Raw genomic sequence first — 17,332 nt, 5'->3', positions numbered from 1 at the left:
ATTAAGTTTCATGAGCAATGATGCAGTTGATGATAACATTTGACAGAAATGTGCCCGTCTACATTCACAGCCATTGTACTGACCACAAAAGCATCACGTCTTGTCCTCCTCTCTCATTGTTCCCACAGTTTTTTAAATGTAACATTTTACTACTTTTCTTGCACATATATCCTTGTAAACTGAATATATTCAGGTTTGGGACACTTCTTTATATTTTATTTCTTTGTTTCACTATTTTTTACATCTTAGCGACCGAAATAAAGAAGCCAACAATCAGCAGATTTATTAACAAAGAACCCTTGAGTTGATCTAATAACTGTTAAAATGGGGTGAGAAATTGTAAGATGATGGGGAGAAACAAACTACCTTTGGGGGTTTCAAACTGTGTATGTTAAAGTCTTATCAAGACGAAATCATTAAATCAGTGCTCTATAAATAGACGGCAAACATAAATTATGCATTTGTTTATTGGTGTTTTATGGTGTTCAGAAGCTTTAGATAAAGGATGCGTAATCATGTCGTTGATTCCTCTGTAGATGATTTACGAACAGATGCTGAAAAACAGAAATAATACATCAACACAACGCTGTGAAAAGGAGAAATGAATGTCTCCTTCTCTGACATTTCATTGAATCTGAAAAGCATGTCTCATAAAAAGCCAACATATTATGTTTCATTATCGTAAGTTAAGTTTGATTTGTATCAAGCTTCTGTATTCAGTCTCAGCACCCAGCTGGGAGCGAATGATTTAATAATTTTGTAACTTATCATCTCCAGCTGTCAAAAACTCTCTAAAGTATTAAAGTTTTTAAGGAAACATGAAGCCTTTCTGGGAGAGTTATTCCTTTTTCTTTTTTTTTACTTGCTGTTCCTCCAGCCCTTCTTGTCACAACATTGCACAAGCAGTTGTTACTATGACAGCAGACTCAGAGAAAGCTGCCTGGATGGAGAGGCGTGGTCAGATAAGAGGCCCGGCAGGTTCACTGAGCTGTTGACATTTCCTCACACAAACTCCTGTGGTTCTTCCTGTGGCTGATAAGATGCTCTCAGCTGCTGCAGCAGTCAGCAGCATGGTGAGGGGACAACAGCTCAGAGGTCTCATTTATAAAAGAGTGCGTAGAATCCATACTAAAAATGTACGTGCGCCCAAAAACCTGGAAATGGCGTGCGCACAAAATGATTCAGATTTATAAAACCGTTCGTACGCACACCTGCACGCAATGTTCCCTTTATAAATCACGATCCACCTGGAAATGTGCGCACGTACATTAGTCCCATGTTCCGCCCTCTACACGCCCACATTCAACCATAAACGGTCAATGCAAAGCAGCTCGTGAATGAAAATGCATACAAACGAGGGGGCGGAGCAAAGGTTTCCAGCGCTGGATCGCGGCGAAACCCGGAAGTTTAGACAAAGAAACTAAACTTTCTGACCCAGAAACGGAGGAGTTTGTGAATGAAGTGAAGGATAAAATGGACATATCGGTAGTTTGCCGCAGCAGGAGGATCACAAACTTAAGAAAAATCAGAGAATGACACCACGTCGCTGCTGCATTCACCCTGTCCTCCTACAGCGCCAAAACATACGCCGTTCATCATTACGCACGAGTATATCTACAATGTTTACATGTTTATGGGACCCACACTGACTTCTTCATATTGTCAAGAGTGCTCACGTCAGTCAGCAGTCTCCCTCACTCTATCTTATTAGTAATCAAAAGTTTGATCAACGAACAAAAACATTTGATTGTTGGCCCCTTTTTTTCGTGGGACACTCCGTCTGCTCTGTGACTCATTATGAGGATATATATGCCTAATGATCGTTTCAGAGATGCCCCGACTTAATGTCCACACTTGAATTATTTACAGAATAAATATGTGCAGCTTATGAAGATGTGCTGAGTAACGAGAAGGCGAAATGTGTGAAGCTACCACAGTGTCTCTGTGCGTCTTGACGCAGGCATCTTTATTAAAACTTAAAACCACACTTGATGATAAATGCACGATATTGAAAGATATTAATGAAAACTGGTGGCTCTATGGTCTTTGTATTAGTCTAATGTTTAACTCTACATCAGTGATTACATTAGTGTACAAGTCCGGTCCTCTGAGGTCCGTCCGCGATAATAAGGGCGAGACAGCGCTTTATTTTTATTTTATGTTTATATATTGTCATAATGAAAGTTACTTATCGGAAACGGCTCACTACATGCGCGATTATAGCCTAAATAAAACCATCGGTTTGAATGATTATGATGACGTGGATCTGTCAGTAAAGTTTGATATTTAGTGAAATAAATAGTGGAAGAGACATCAGTATGTATCTGCAGGCTTCAATTCACCACTTCACCGTCTGTGTCGCCAATTTCCCATGCCTCCAAAATGAACGTACGCCTGGGTCACAGTTTGCTTACCGGTGCACACATTTTACCGTCAGGTTTGTTTTTATAGATCACAAACTTTGCGTGGGAAAAGGAGTACGCCAGTTTCAGACCCCGTTTTGTGCGTCCGCAACGGTTATAAATGAGACCCCTGGACTTTGTGGGCAGACAGGGCTACATCCAGGCCCTGAACCTTGTATGCCAGAGAAATTTTTCCAGTAAGAGGTGTGCCTACAGGTTTAACAAACTTTAGGGTTACAAAGGAGCCACAGGTCTGATCCGAACCTGGGCCGCCCGCTTGGAAGACTACAGCCTCCATACATGGGACACGCGCATCAACCACTGCGCCACCAGCGCCCCTATCTGCCAGCTGTGATTGAAAACAAGATGAGAGCATGTAGAGCAAAGCAAAATCTAAGTGCAAAACAGCAAAGTCATGGACTTTTAAATGAACAACTGTTTATTTCATGGAAAATATCCATAAGAGCCACTCTTATTTTAGTGTGAAACATATTGAAAACAGTCTTTAAGGGGCTGCAAGACATGGGATGTTTTGAAATAAAGTGGAGAGGAAGGACATTGAAGTTTATGGTTACGATTACTTCCTACAATAGAAATGGAAAGAGAGACATTCAAACCTCTGTTACTCTATGGTTTATAATAATACATAGATTTTTGAATGGAAGCTATGAAGCCACTGAACGTACTGTGAGTGATCACTGAGGTTTTCTATACAACTACATAACATAATCTGTGACTCAATCCAAAGTTTGATTCTGCTTTTATTGCTGGCTTCTAGAAAGAATCAACCTGCCTCCAATCCATGTTATTTGAAATCAGTCTTTTGTTAGCTATCATTAAAATGCATTGGTAGAGGTGTAGCGCTGAACGGTCGCCATAGAAACAGGCCTCCTGATCAGATCCCAGCTAAGTAGGAGGTCATGAAGGGGGAACAATTGTTGTATTAGCTTATATGCGTCATACAGAGGTATACCTATTCTTTTATTAAATACTGACTGCTGAATCTAAGCCACTGTTTTCTGTTAAGATATCAGGCTATATATTTGTGTTTGAGGCCACACTCACAGAAACAGCAGATGTTTTTGCTGGCAGAAGTAGCTCAGAGTCTCTTGGGTTTGGGCTGGAACTGCTGAGAAATATATTTTGTGCTTTTGTGTCCTTAGCCTAGATCTCTATTTAATTACCGTAATACGCTTGAAGCCTGCACTTCTCCCATAACTTCCTGTCATCTTCCTTAAACTCCAGGCCATTATTCATTATAGCTTGTATCTCACACAAGAGCATTCAGTCATGTATTGATCCTGAGTAAGTGAACATGTTTCTTATTTAGTAAAGGAAGAGTTTGTGTGAGCGATACCAGTGGGTGAAAAAAAGGGTTAAGAGGACAAAACAGAGAGTAACCACAACATTGAATGTGCCGGCCTTTCTTCAATTTGTGTCCTGAGATATTTTCTAATTTAACAGGGAAAACAAAGTTCTTAGCTTGAAGATCATCCATAACCTTGGGGTTATTGGTTTGACAAAAAACGCTCATTGGGTCAACTAACTAGGTATGCTATGGACATTTCAGCCACATCTCATTGTTTTCTTCCCTGACTGGAGTGGTTCAATGGTCACTGAGGTAGTAAACAAATAAATAATCCTCAACCAAGAAATGCCATAATGTGAATATTTGTTAGTTCTTCTATGTTAGAAGAATATCAATGTTGAGTTTTGTAGGGTTGTAATGTTTTCTGCGTTTTTTTTAAAGCCTAAGAAGTGCTTTAAGGATAATAAGCATACAAGTTGCCTGTACAAGACCATATGATTCTTGATTTAGAGTTTACTCCAGCTGATTATTAACCATGACCATCGAAGCTGTTTTGTCTTCATGCATTGCATGAAAAACATGCCATGAGCACTTCCAGCACTGTTATTATGCGAGAAACAACAAAGAGTGACAGTCCAACCAGTTTTTTCTCAGGCAAGGGTCTGTTGTTCTGACAGTTTAAACTTCAAATGAGAGAGAAAGCAGATGTAAAGAAGCTCTCTGGCTTGTTTTCCTCCTGGAGGGTGTCAAGCTGTCCTTCAGGCATCAATTCACACATTCAATTTGTGTCTCTTGTTCTAAACAAGCGTTTGGCTGTGTTGTGACTACTTGCTAAACATACAGCTCCTAAAGGACTACAAACTCGACACAGGCTGTCGGGATAATGAGTCCTGAAAACACAGGGCAAATACAGTACAGTATTTTCTGTGCAGGGTGCAAGCAGTTGTGTTTTTAATCTGTTTTACTATTCACATCTTTAGATTGTAAAGCCTTAGGAATCCAAATTAAAAGCCATTGATAAATGCTCCTATTTCTACTTCTGGTGGTGGGGAGGGGGTTTGGTGCCTTGCTCAAGGGCACCTCAGCAGTGCTCAGGAAGTGATCTGGCACCTCTCCAGCTACCAGACTAACTTCCATATTTGGTCCGGCCCCTCCAGTTCCCAACCCAAGTCCCTACAGACTGAGCTACTGCCGCCCCATCATCAACATCCCATGCTTGTAAGAATAGATAGCACTTAAGAGTAAATTAATCAGATCCTCAGAAATTCTCTTTGATGGAAATATTAAGAGCACTTGTGGGGAAAAAAGACTGATAACTCTCACTGTGTTGAAGCTTATTTCAGAATGGTCTGTTTTCTAATAAAAGTAAAACAATGCTGTATTGATCCCTGGGTGTAAAAGTTAATGCACACAGGTTTAAGTTAGTTCATCTTGGTGTAGCAGATTATTTTTACACTCTTCACTGTTGGTATTATGTCCTTTCTCGGCTCATGTCCTGCAGGACTTGAAGCATGGATTCATCTTTTTCTTTGCAGCACTCACTTTAAATGATCCAAATTCCAATTACAGCTCTCCTCTTTAGATTGGAGGTCTAGTTATTGAGTCAGTCTCTCCCAATCTGTACTACACGGTGTATAAGATTGCAGCCTCACATGTAAGTATTAACTGATGTGACAGCTTGGCCATCAAGAAATATTTCAGATGTGTTCCTGCCATCGCTGTTGCTCATCTCCCCTCCGGAATAGATGCTGTGAATCATTTGTGCATTAAAATGAGAAGCCGTTCCTCCTGCACAGTAATGAGATCCGTTGGTCCTTTTTCACACGTACAGTGTAAATGTGAGACGGCTGTTAAGAGTGAAATGCACATCACAAACATTGCTTGTGGCTTTGAAGCTTATTTCACATCAAAATCGTTCAGTTTTATGAAGTGCTTCACTGGTTCATTGCGCAAGTTTGAATTAATCAGCCAGAAAATGACAACAGAGTTTTGTTCTACAAAATGCTTCAGTCATTCATCGTGCATGTTCAATTTATAAGAAGCCAAATTAGAAACAGATGTGCAGACCTCTCCCCATCCTTAATGTGCGTTTCAGGTGATTTCCCATCTGTGTGGCATCTTTCTCCCACTGGTGACAAAAACACAGGACAATTATCAGTTTCTCTATATTTGGTCAAATTTTCAGTGTTGTCAGCGTGGACAGAAGGATGGCAGCAGCTATTTTACTATAGTCTTTATTAAAGTAACTTTCTGTCTCTTAGAGCTCGTCATTCTTACAGATTGGTAGCAGCCGTTTTGTTTCATCATTAAGATCTATGCTACAATCAGTGTGCTAATGCGTTCTGTCAGTCATGTGCTAGTTTTCCTGCTGCTACGTAGGTATGTCCAGTGTCTTTTTTTTGTTTGTTTTCATTATTGATGATTACATTAGGGAAGCTTCAGAGGTGAATATGTTTAACCCTCAGGGTCAAGTGGACCACACATGAATTGTTCTTGAATTGACCAACCTCAGCAGAAGGAGTTTGGACAGTTGACTTGTTTTTTTACATTTTAACTTGATCATTTTGGGACACTTTTAATAGCTAATCTACAGAATACTTTTAGAAACGTATACTGTGATATGAGCTTCATACTTTTCAAAGTCATGGTTGAAGTTAAACCATAGACTGCAAATAAACATGGACGAAACCTGAATGACATCGCCTATTGGTTACTGGGGGTTACAGCCATCAATCAGGCTTTTCAAGTCTGATTGATGTCGCCATGCTTGAAATGCTGTTTCAACCTAACTTTCATTCAACCTAACAACAGGCAAAGCTGGAGCTGAGGTAGGTCCTAAGCCTAAAAAGTGCCATTTTTGAATGGGTATGCTTGTGACTTCCAGGGCTTCTACAGCCAGCCTCCAGTGGCAGGAACTGATTTTGAACTGTTTACATATTGGCGATCACGATGGCTAACAGTGCAAAATGTGGCATCTGAATATATTCCAGTATCTGCCAAGGTTTAAGATCATCATAGCCAGTCTCACTGTCCTGCAGATGAACTGGAAACAACTTCTTGATTCAGGATTCAGGAACGCTGGTTTGACACACATGGCTCTTTATAAATTTAGATTTCATGAACAACTTCAGATTATATCACTTTGATAATATTGATGTGGTGAGGTTGCAGCTCTGCTCCGATTGCTTTTTTGTCTCTTTCTTGCACGTTATCTTCCATCCTTCTTCACCTCAAGATATCAGAGTAATCTGTTCTTGTCTGTCACCTCTCTTAACCCGCCCGATAAGGAAGGTAAGAGTCGTGCTCCTTCCTGAGAACGGATGTTCCTCCTTGACAACATTGACACAACAACAAGTGCCTCTGCTCCTTTTGTACAAAAATAGCTCCTGTTGAGGCCATAAAAACGGAGGTTGTTTACCATTACTAATCTGCCCGGGAAAGTCTTCAGTCAGCTGCAGTCCACTGTGCATCAGTTTCTTTTCCTCCAGTATTTCCTGTCAAGGCGTTTAATTAACCGCTAATGAAAGCAACTGTCATGAACAGGGGATTTGTGACTCAGCTCTTCATGTGCTCAAGTCTTGCGTCAGCCTTTGCTTCATAGCATAGAGTCTAATCGTGAAATATTTTTAAATGAGGATATGCTGCATGTGGCCATTTCAGGAGTATTTTAGAATCTCTCTCAGTTTGTACCATTTGTGTGTATGAGTGCACATGTTGATGCTTTGATCATTTGTATGCCCCTGCATCACCTGTATGTTTAATTATGTTTATGTTGAATTCAAACATTACATTTATTTTATATTCTGACCTATTATGGGTCAACACTTGATCAGGGATGTTCTTACATGTAATTGAGACCGGAAAAATATGAGTTAAGAAGTTGTTTATTGATCGCAGACGCAGCCTTTTTACATGAATACCCTACATACTTTACTGCCTGGTGTTTCTGGTGATGGACAGGTTGATGAGGTGTGAATCATTCTTCTGTCTTCTTTCTGTCTGTGCTGCTGTTATTGATCATGTAGTGACTGAAATGTCTCCTAGATCAATATGTACAGGCAATTTGCTGCTATGGATTCATCAGGTGAGAAATGTGAGAGGGTTAAGGGTTCTAATTTGTCAGATGTGTGATGTTTATATTTCAGTTCTGGAAGAAAGTAGGATTTGATGCAAATAGATGCAGGGTAAGATTTATACAAGAAACCTGATACTGCTGTAGTTGTTGCATCTGCTATGCTGTTTTAGTATTTGGTTGGAATTTTCTTTCCCCTCTTCTGAAGATTAGATTCAGGTTAGTTTTTCTAGTCCCATTCTTGAGGCTGTCATTTGATTTGATAACCTCCAATGCCACCACTACACCAAAGCCACAGCCTCCCGTTAAGAAAACATAGATGAACTCCCAGCTATTCAACTGCAATACATTTACTTGCAATGGATGCTAAGCTCTGCATTCTGCTTGTTTTCAGATGGTTTTGTAGGTGCTCAGTATTATGACCACATTTCTGATGCAGCACAGAATTTTAAAAAGGCATTGTTCCATTTAAAGTCTCTGCAGTGTAACGCCTGAGGTCGTCTCTCACACACTGCCAGGGGGTGAAATCCGAAATCCGTTTTTTTCCCTTTAAATTTTAACAGCTTCAGTCTCTGAATTCCATGACAATATAGTTCAGCAATAAGCAAGCAGGTCACTTAGTTTGACATATTTATCTCCTGTAATAAAGTGTAATCTTAGGGAAGGTTGTAGAGCTGTGTTGTTTAGTCTTCTTCATACCTTGTGCATTGTACCATTTCTTTGCAAGTAACTCACACCTGTAGATCAGATGGATAGTTGTTAACTATTGGCATGAATGGGTTTTCCCAGCTGTTTGAATGTGTGTTATTGTGTATACAGGTTCTTTTTGTACTGGTCATGCCAGCAGTTAGGATGTGCGACCCAGAGGCCATGGTCCATGGTCGACCGTGCGGTTCGAGTTCGACTCCAACCCTCTGCCCCTTTCCCTCATTGCATTCCCCGCTCTCTCTCTCTCTCTCTCTCTCTCCCCCCAGTTTTTTACTCTGTCCACTGTCCAGTCTACTAAATAAAGACAAAAAGAGCGCTAAAACAAATCTTTAAAAAACAATCGATACAAAAATTAAATTATCTGGCTTATAAAGCTGAGAAAAGTTACTTTTTATAGGTAAACTGTGTTTGCATGCTTTTGAACGCCAGGTAAGTAAATGATAAACATATAATGTATATTTCACATCACATGTAAGGTTGTAGAACTTGCCCTAAAGTTTCTACTGGTGTATTCATCCTTTCTTTATGCTCTCAGGCTCCTCTAACATCTTGATGAGAATTTTCATTAAAAGATGACCCTGAAGTTGACCTTTTGACCTTCCTCCCTGCTCAGAAACACACACACAAACACACACGGACATACAGACCTGCATTCATGAGAAGATTAAGGTCAAATAGGCAGCCGCTCTCAGAAGCTGTTGTGCACTGGAGGCTTTTTACCCCTCTGTGTGCTTTCCATGCTGAAGTGTGAACAGTTCACACGTCCCTGCAGATGAAAATGGCTGACCTCTATAACAATACTGTGATTCAAACCAAAGAATTTGAAACATCAGCACCAGTATTCAGAGACCTTTTCTTTGGTTAAAGTACACACATTGAAACTAAATCATGCTGCTCTCTCTGCTCAAACACTGTGTTCACTGTTGATGCTATATTTATACACTAATTGTAGGTTTTCTATTGTAATGACTATCATCAGGTCTCTTCCATTTTCTACTTCACCTTTCTTTCTTTAATTTTGTCCTGTCAGCATTGCATCTCTCTATTAAAAGCAACCTTTACTCCTCTTATTGTCTTAATGCCCGTCATCCTTTTAGCTTCCTCTTGTACTCACTCTGCAGGAGCTGTAATGAACCTGTAGTTAGCTGTTAAAACCATGTGCATTTTAGACTAAATAGCCCCCAGCGTCTACCCGCCTGCTGTTGAAGCTTACGGCCAATGGGCCTGCAAATGACCTAATTTTCTATCTGCCTCCTGGGGGAGCTTTTAGAGGAGTTAAAAGCTGGTCACAGCCTGCAGAGAGTGAAGATCAGGAAAGACTTTAACTCATGTGGAGCTCTGCTTTATACACATATTGCTATCACTTTAATCGCCATGGGTTATATCCACACAGAAATGTATGAGGGGCATAATGGTGTAAAATTGCACACAAGATGATCTTAAAAGCTTTTCTATGAATGCTCATTACTTTTAGCATAGTTTAGGATTATTGTAATTGTGTTACATCAAGTCCCATATCAGAAATCAGAAATCCTCAGTGATTGACACACCGAGCTTCATGTCTGAAAAGTATAATTAATGCACTGACTCTGTGTGTTTGTGTGTGTACAGAGAATGCAGGGCGAAAACCTCTCAAATAAACTTAGTTTTTTTTCTTTTGAGATTGAAGGTTTGGATTTATTGGACAAAACAAACAAGTTGACGACATTAGCATTTTTTTGTTTGACTTACTAAAGAAATTGTCTATGAAAAATATTAAGTTGAATAGACATTTAATGAAAGGTTTCCCAAAAATGATCAGCTTAATGCAACAGTTTTAATTGTTTCTAACATTTTTTGTCATCTTTTTAAGACACAAACAAGAACAATGATTCACCTTTATTGAACTCAGACTGTAACACAGTGTATCCTTTTCTATCAGTACTGTGGTCACTGCAGTTAGTGTCCTGTAAAATGTATAGAAACTGCTATAAACGTCTCACCACCATCCCTCTTGCTCCACTTTTTGTCCTGGAAAGTGTCCTAGGTTAATGGGGTTGTGTTAGTTAACAAGGCTGTGAAGTCTGTTTCAGCAGCATTATCACAGCCCCACACAGACGGTGAGGGTTTTATCAGGCCTCTGTGTGGCAGTGACGGCAGACAGCTCTGAAATTAGCCGCTCAGAGAGGAGGCAAAGAGTCAAATATCATCATTACACTCTGCCAGATGTGTCTGAACACCAGGAATAGCAATGTAGCTGTTGTGCAGGCAGACACGCGTTTGCCCACACAGAGCACCTCCACAGTGAGCTCTGCCACACACCCTGTGAGGTGTGAAGTGGGTGCAGTGTGTCTCATTATGAACAGTTGTGTTGGCTTTGGCACGAGGAGAGTAGAGGGCAGCTCGGCTCAGCCAGCAGTCATAGCATTTTACAGGTGTCTCAAAGAGAAAGAGGTCGAGTAGAGAAGAGAATTAAAGAGCGTTTAGAGCTGTGAAATAGACCGCAGATGAGAGAATGAGCTGCTGCTGGATTTATGATGTGTTCATGTTGACTTTACTTCAGGGTTTTTATTATGGGATCTAAATGTGTTTTCTTTATTCCGCAACATTTCGCAGGAAACCATGAGTCTGCGGTTGTGAGTAAGACGTGAGAGTGTATTTTTTGTCCTAAGTCGTTTTAGATTTTTCCAAGGTCTGGTAGCGGAACATCTGGCAAATGTCTGATAATATCCAGATTTATGCCTTGTGCCATGATAATCTAGTTTTACACCACATTATCTCTGACTCTGGCTTCTGATTTTTGTTTGAAGTACTCATTGTTGTTCATTTTGTGTAGTTACATGAATCCATATCTATTTTGTAATGTGTGAGCAAGACTCCAAACATATGTGACAGGTTTTTCTTTATCACTGCAGCATTTTGAGCTAACAGGTCACTGACATGTGAAGTGTCAAAAGGCCAGGCTGTTTTCGGCCACGTTGCAGAAACTGAACAAACAGCAGCATCAGGGTGAACAGAGTCTCAATGACAGTCTTGTTTAAATCACTGTCGTGTCAGGGGGACTGCAGGGTCACAGCAGACTCCCCTCTCCGCTCCTCTCTCACACAAAACAGAGACTTAAAGGAACGATTTTAGAAGAAGGGAAGAGGATGGAGAAGCCGTCAGGGCACCGCTCAGCATGACCCTGAATCATGATGACTAAGAGGTTACAGACTAGTAGTCTGTATCTCTGCCAAATAAAATGCTGTGAAACGTATCTCAATGTATTGGATACAGTTTGAAAGGGAAACAGCCTCACTATAGGTTGGGTAAGGGGAGAAATAAAAATGTTTTCCAACTTAAGTTAATTGATTTGAAGGTGATCTGTAAATCTTGTCGGCATGATTTATCTTTTTTTATTATTTTTACCTTTTATGGGACCTCAGAGACACTACTCAGAATTAGCAGACAAGCTACAGACAACTGACCCTTTTGTCTAGAATTGTGCCGTCAACAGTATTAGAGGTCCATGTGTTGATGTACTCACATTGTTGAACGTTTAAACCAGTATCCTACTGGTATCAGTGATTGACTTCAAGCCTAACACTCGGTCTTCTCTCTGTGTTTTTTCTACAGAAGGGATTTGTAACATGACGATGGACTCCAACTCGATGACAATGCCCCTGTCTGACCCCAACGCCTGGGCTACAGCCATGAACAACCTGGGGATGCCTCCAATGGGAATAACCGGACAGCAACTCATGCCAGGTAACACACTGACTACTGTTCAACACTGAAACCTGAACCACAGATTTTGTGTTGCAGGTTTATTTCAGTATTTTGGTCAGTGCACTGTGGGATTATATTTGTTATTGGAATAAGGTTTACTGGACATATTTAAAGTCATTCTTACTCTAATGATTTTGATGCTGATTTAATACAGATACAATGTTTCCTAATGCCTTATGTTGGTTCCAGAATTCAAAGTATAATTCTTTAAGTTCAGTCTGTTAAACAGTTCTGCGTCATTCAGCGTTGTTGTCAGGTTTTTATGTGTTTGTGTTCGTCAGTGTAAATATCTGATGTCCTAAAAAACATTTTATGTTGATCTATGAACCTGTGCACTTCAGAACAGTAATTTTACTCACACCCCCACAAATTAAATTTTAAAACCTTTATGTTACCAACCAGTGAAAAGTGTTTTTGTTAATTCAGTGTTTGTTACACTGTTTCATCTTAGCCCAATCATCTATGAACAGACTAACGTTTGACAATAACTTCTGTTTATACAAAAACAGCGACAGGAATGTATGTGAAATAAGCCATGGCATTTTGATTACGTGATGACTAAAACCTACACCCTCAATCTGGAGATTGTCAGGGTAGATAAAACTATCTCCACTCTTGGGAAACAAAGTACAATAGAGTATAATACATGTTATCATTCATTTTCTGAGGGAAGTTATGCATCAAGGAGAACATACAGCTACAAACAAACAGCCATTAAAATGCCTTTCAAAACAATACACCATGAGAACTGTATTTTACAGGGGACTTTACACCTACTTGGAGCTAGGTGTAAGATTGAAGGTGTACCATGTACATCGGAACTATGTCAGCTGATTCTACACCTTAAATGTTAGTAGTGCCTATACTCCATCCTTAATTAGAAATGATGTTCAAATAGGCTACATGTGAGCTGACACAGAGCTGGTGCAACCTAGTGCTGGTTGCTCTGATATCTACAACATTATCTTTGACAGCATCCTTCCGCTCTCTATCTGAAGAGTTATTCTGTATTGTCTTTTCTCTCCTCAGAAGAAAGTCTTCACTTAAGATCTATTATAAATCACTTCCCTCTTCTCAGCTAAAATGCACTTTCAGAATTCAAGTATGCCAGGCTTGTGTGTCCACTTTTCAAGATGAACAGTCTTCCAAATGTCCTCTTCCAAATATTAAGGGAAGCACACTCAACACACACAGCACACACACACATGCACGAACACGTGCTGGCCTGTCATATTTCCAATACGGTAAACTAAAACCTTACAGCTCAGGAGAGAGCGAGGAAACTACTTCCTGATTTTGAACTTTACTTGAAGTGTGTTTCTTCAGCAGATTTTATAACTTGTAATTCGAGGGAAAGAACAGGTGTAACTAATAACATTAATGATGTCTCTGTTCCAGTTTAAGCGTGTGATTAAGCCATGCCAGCAGTGATACAGTATTAACAAAACATCAGAGCCTGATGAACTGGCCCACATGAGGGGAATGCAGCAATTAGTGAAGTTATTAGCTGCACCTGTTTGAGTCCAAATGTAACAAAGGTCAGTTAAACAGCTCTTATAATCAATCAGGCCCTCTGCCAGCTTTAGCCTGCAGTCGTACTTAAAAGCAGGTGCAAACACTGGTTGGTTCTGGTCTTTGTTTGTGTAATTGGAGGAAAAACTTAGTAAGACTATTTTCACAGCAGACATTTTGACTTATCAAAGCAGGAGATACTCTCAGGTCAAAACACTTTGTGTTAATTATGGCTTTGTTCCATCAAGTCTTCCAATCAGCCATCGCCAGTGAGCCAACACACACACAAAACCAAGACCAGGCACGAATATATGGACAGCACTAGACTTTAATTTAGTAGTAGTGTTTCCATCAACATGTTTTTTGCGCATCAATGCACATGACTGATCACACTTATCAGTTTACCCTTGCTGTGTGCATCAGAATTATTGGATTAATGCTAATGTGACCTGACATGACAAAACAATTTAAGCTTGACTATTGTAAGGTAATTCCTAATGACGTCTCTAGTTATTGGGTAAGATCGGGCATACACTGTAGATTGTGTGAATGTTGAGGTGGAATATAAAATCACACAGAATGATTGAAGCATTTACAATGAACAGCGGAAGCTCACACACTTTGCATTCACACTGAACGGTTCGATTGTCAAGCATGACCTGTGTGCTCTCACTGTACTTACACAGAGAAAGCAACTGAACTGAAACTCCTGAAAAATGCAAATCTCATTAACCGGTGCTGATTAGACATTAGTGAGTCATTTGTGCAGGCGCTCCTGCATATTGCACTGTTCTCCTTTCAAAAAAATAAAGACAAACACTGTACATCACAGAATAAGCACTTTAAAGCTGTTTCCAACCTCTAAGTAAGGCTTTTAGACCACTGCAGCACTTACTTAATTTATGAATCTAAAAGTCAAGATCATAAAGTACATTTCTTTGCATTCAATTGATTTGCAGGTGCAACAAAATATGACTGAGGTTAAGGTTAAATTAAACACAATCGAGTGAAACAAAGAAGCTCTGATCAGACAAAATCATGAACTGTCCTGAGTATGTTTCCCATGAGTGATCAGGGTGTTTTAGCCTCTGTCGTGGAAAGCCATGAGGTCTCAGGAGCCGTTTGTAGAGGCTGCTATGGAGAGGAGGGAGGAGACAGTGATGGAGAGGGAGGAGAGGAGGGTTAATAGGACAGCTGTGTCTCCTCTAGTAGATCAACTGGAGTAACAGCTGGTGTTTCCTACCTTTCCCTCATCATCCCTTCTTTCCTAACTTCCTAAATAACCCAGACTCTCATTTATATCTTGTAACAGCTGAGTCAGCAACTGTAACTGAGCGCTGCACTGAACACACGCTGTTACTTTCTGAGCTCTTTCACACACTCAGACTCCTCTGAGTCACACTGAAATTATCATCTGGGCTCAAACAGAACAAAAACTGATGTTGAGGCCCCTCCAACTGTAAAGTATGAAATATATCATCACTGTGAATGCTTAAAAAAACAATCCTCTCCAATATGAATAGTAAAGATACTTCTGTTCTGATATGTATATTCAAGAAATGTTCTGCTGTGTTATCATCTCTCAACACTAAAGTCATTTAACATATATTATTCACGGGCCTCTACTTTACCACATGCATCCTTCACTTCACCTGGGCCAATACAACTTTTGTTGTTGAACCCCAGGAGAAATATGGAAGTGGGAGAGTATCCACTAAAGCCCTCTCTTTTTGCTTGTCACTTTGTCTCAGTTTACGGCCCATAATTATATTTCTAAATTCAGCTATTATTCAGCTATGTAAGACAGAGATGTACTTTGCCTTAAAAAAAAAAGTGGCATCTGTGCACATCTTTTTTAGTTTTTAGAGATTTATTTTTGGGCTTTTGTGCCTTTAATTGAGAGATAGGACAGTGGATAGAGTCGGAAATCAGGGAGAGAGAGAGTAGGGAATGACATGCGGGAAAGGAGCCACAGGCCGGATTTGAACCCGGGCCGCCTGCTTGGAAGACTACAGCCTCCATGCACGCGCACTAACCACTGCACCACTGCACCACCAGCGCCCCACATCTTTTTTAGTTGCTTCTGTTTTTAGTTAATAGCCAAGTTTCCCAAAAATTCGCAGAGCACAAAGCTTGAGGCACACACTTTCACATGATGTCTCAAGGGGTTTCTGTCACGCAGCTCTTGTTCTCAGAGCACCTTGTGGCTTTGAAGTAACTCCAGGTGGATGAGTTATTGATTCTTCATCATGACCGAACATCATCTTTGTCTCCCTTTTGTTTCACCTCCAAACAACAGCAGAAAATTCCCCATCACTCTCTTTGTTCCTCCCTGTTTAAAGATTTATTTTGGGACTTTTTGCCTTTATTCAATAGGGCAGTGGATAGAGTAGGAAACCGGGGAGGGACAGTGGTGAATGACATGCAGGTAAGGGGCCACAGGTTGGACCCAAACCTGGGCCGCCCTCTTGGCAGACTATAGCCTCCATTCATGTGTCTCATGTCCTTTCATGTTGCTAGAGGTTGCTCATTCACGGGTATAATTGGTTGTACGTTTCCATGTAGGTTTGAGCTGTTCTGTATCTATCAATTTCTATTCTATCTATTTCATTAAGGAACTGTCTGTGATGGACTGCTTTCATCATACGTTATAGTTGGTCTCTGTTTCATCCTCTGTGTGAGAATGTGTTTCCTGCCTCCACCCAAGTGGTTTTATGCAGACAGACAGCTGGATAAACAGACCATTGTGAGCAGAGCATTCACCCCACTGCAGCCTCACATGTCTGGTACATGTCTGGTACATGTCTCTAATGACGACAGTTTTATTTCTATAGATGGTCTGGACAGTGACAGTGTTAGAAAGTTATTCCTGCATGTTTGTATTAGTGAGGTGTTCATAGAGGGAAAGATTTGACTCAGGCCAGACACTTGAATCTAGTTTGTAAGTGCTGTTCTTCTGTTTTCAAGTTAAACCTGACTATTCTGCTTGTACAGAATGGATTGCATGCATGTATAGTCTGGAAGGATTTATCTGTGGCTTTTCCCACATGTGTAATTTCTGGTTTGGAGTTCTAGTCTTTTGGCTGAAGGACAGATGGTGTTGTCATTTGGATGTATTGTGAAGCCTTCTCAAGCAACTAAATATTTATATATAAAATTCACTTGACTTGTATAGCCCTAGGTTTGCAGCAGTTTCTGACTCACCCAGAGCTGTCCCAACCAAAGAATGACCATAAAGTGGAAAAAAGAAACTAGAGAAGTGAAAACACATCCCTCTTCAAAGCTATAGGTTCTAAAGTGTCATAACAAATTAAAGATGTTTGACTGGATGAGTACGGCATAAAGCACACTCCCATATTATGCGAACACAGCTGAAATTTAAACAATAACAACAGGAATCAACATCAGGTTTAAAGCCTGAAGTTAAAAGCCTCTCCAGGAGAATTTGCGATGTTTCCTAACACACCCTGAATATAAGCAGAACCAGATGGAGAGATACAGAGTTTGTCATTTGTACTAATTTTTGAGGAGTTTGAGTGATTTTATTGCAGCAATACCACTGGAACTACAAAATACATTAAT

General features: G+C 40.2%; 1 protein-coding gene across 3 annotated transcripts in view; it reads left to right on the top strand.

Moving 5' to 3' along the window:
* The window catches only part of enox2 (ecto-NOX disulfide-thiol exchanger 2), a 126,640-nt gene that overhangs the window by 67,829 nt on the left and 41,479 nt on the right, over positions 1-17,332 (top strand). For all 3 annotated transcript variants that reach the window (XM_061048534.1, XM_061048533.1, XM_061048535.1), the window contains one exon: positions 12,086-12,217. In XM_061048534.1, coding sequence (XP_060904517.1) covers positions 12,086-12,217 — 132 coding nt within the window. The remainder of the gene's footprint in view (positions 1-12,085; positions 12,218-17,332) is intronic.

The sequence above is a fragment of the Labrus mixtus genome, chromosome 10 (assembly GCF_963584025.1).
Source record: "Labrus mixtus chromosome 10, fLabMix1.1, whole genome shotgun sequence".
NCBI lineage: Eukaryota > Metazoa > Chordata > Actinopteri > Labriformes > Labridae > Labrus > Labrus mixtus.
Note: the sequence above shows the minus strand (reverse complement) of the source record. Positions and strands in the feature narration are given on the sequence as shown.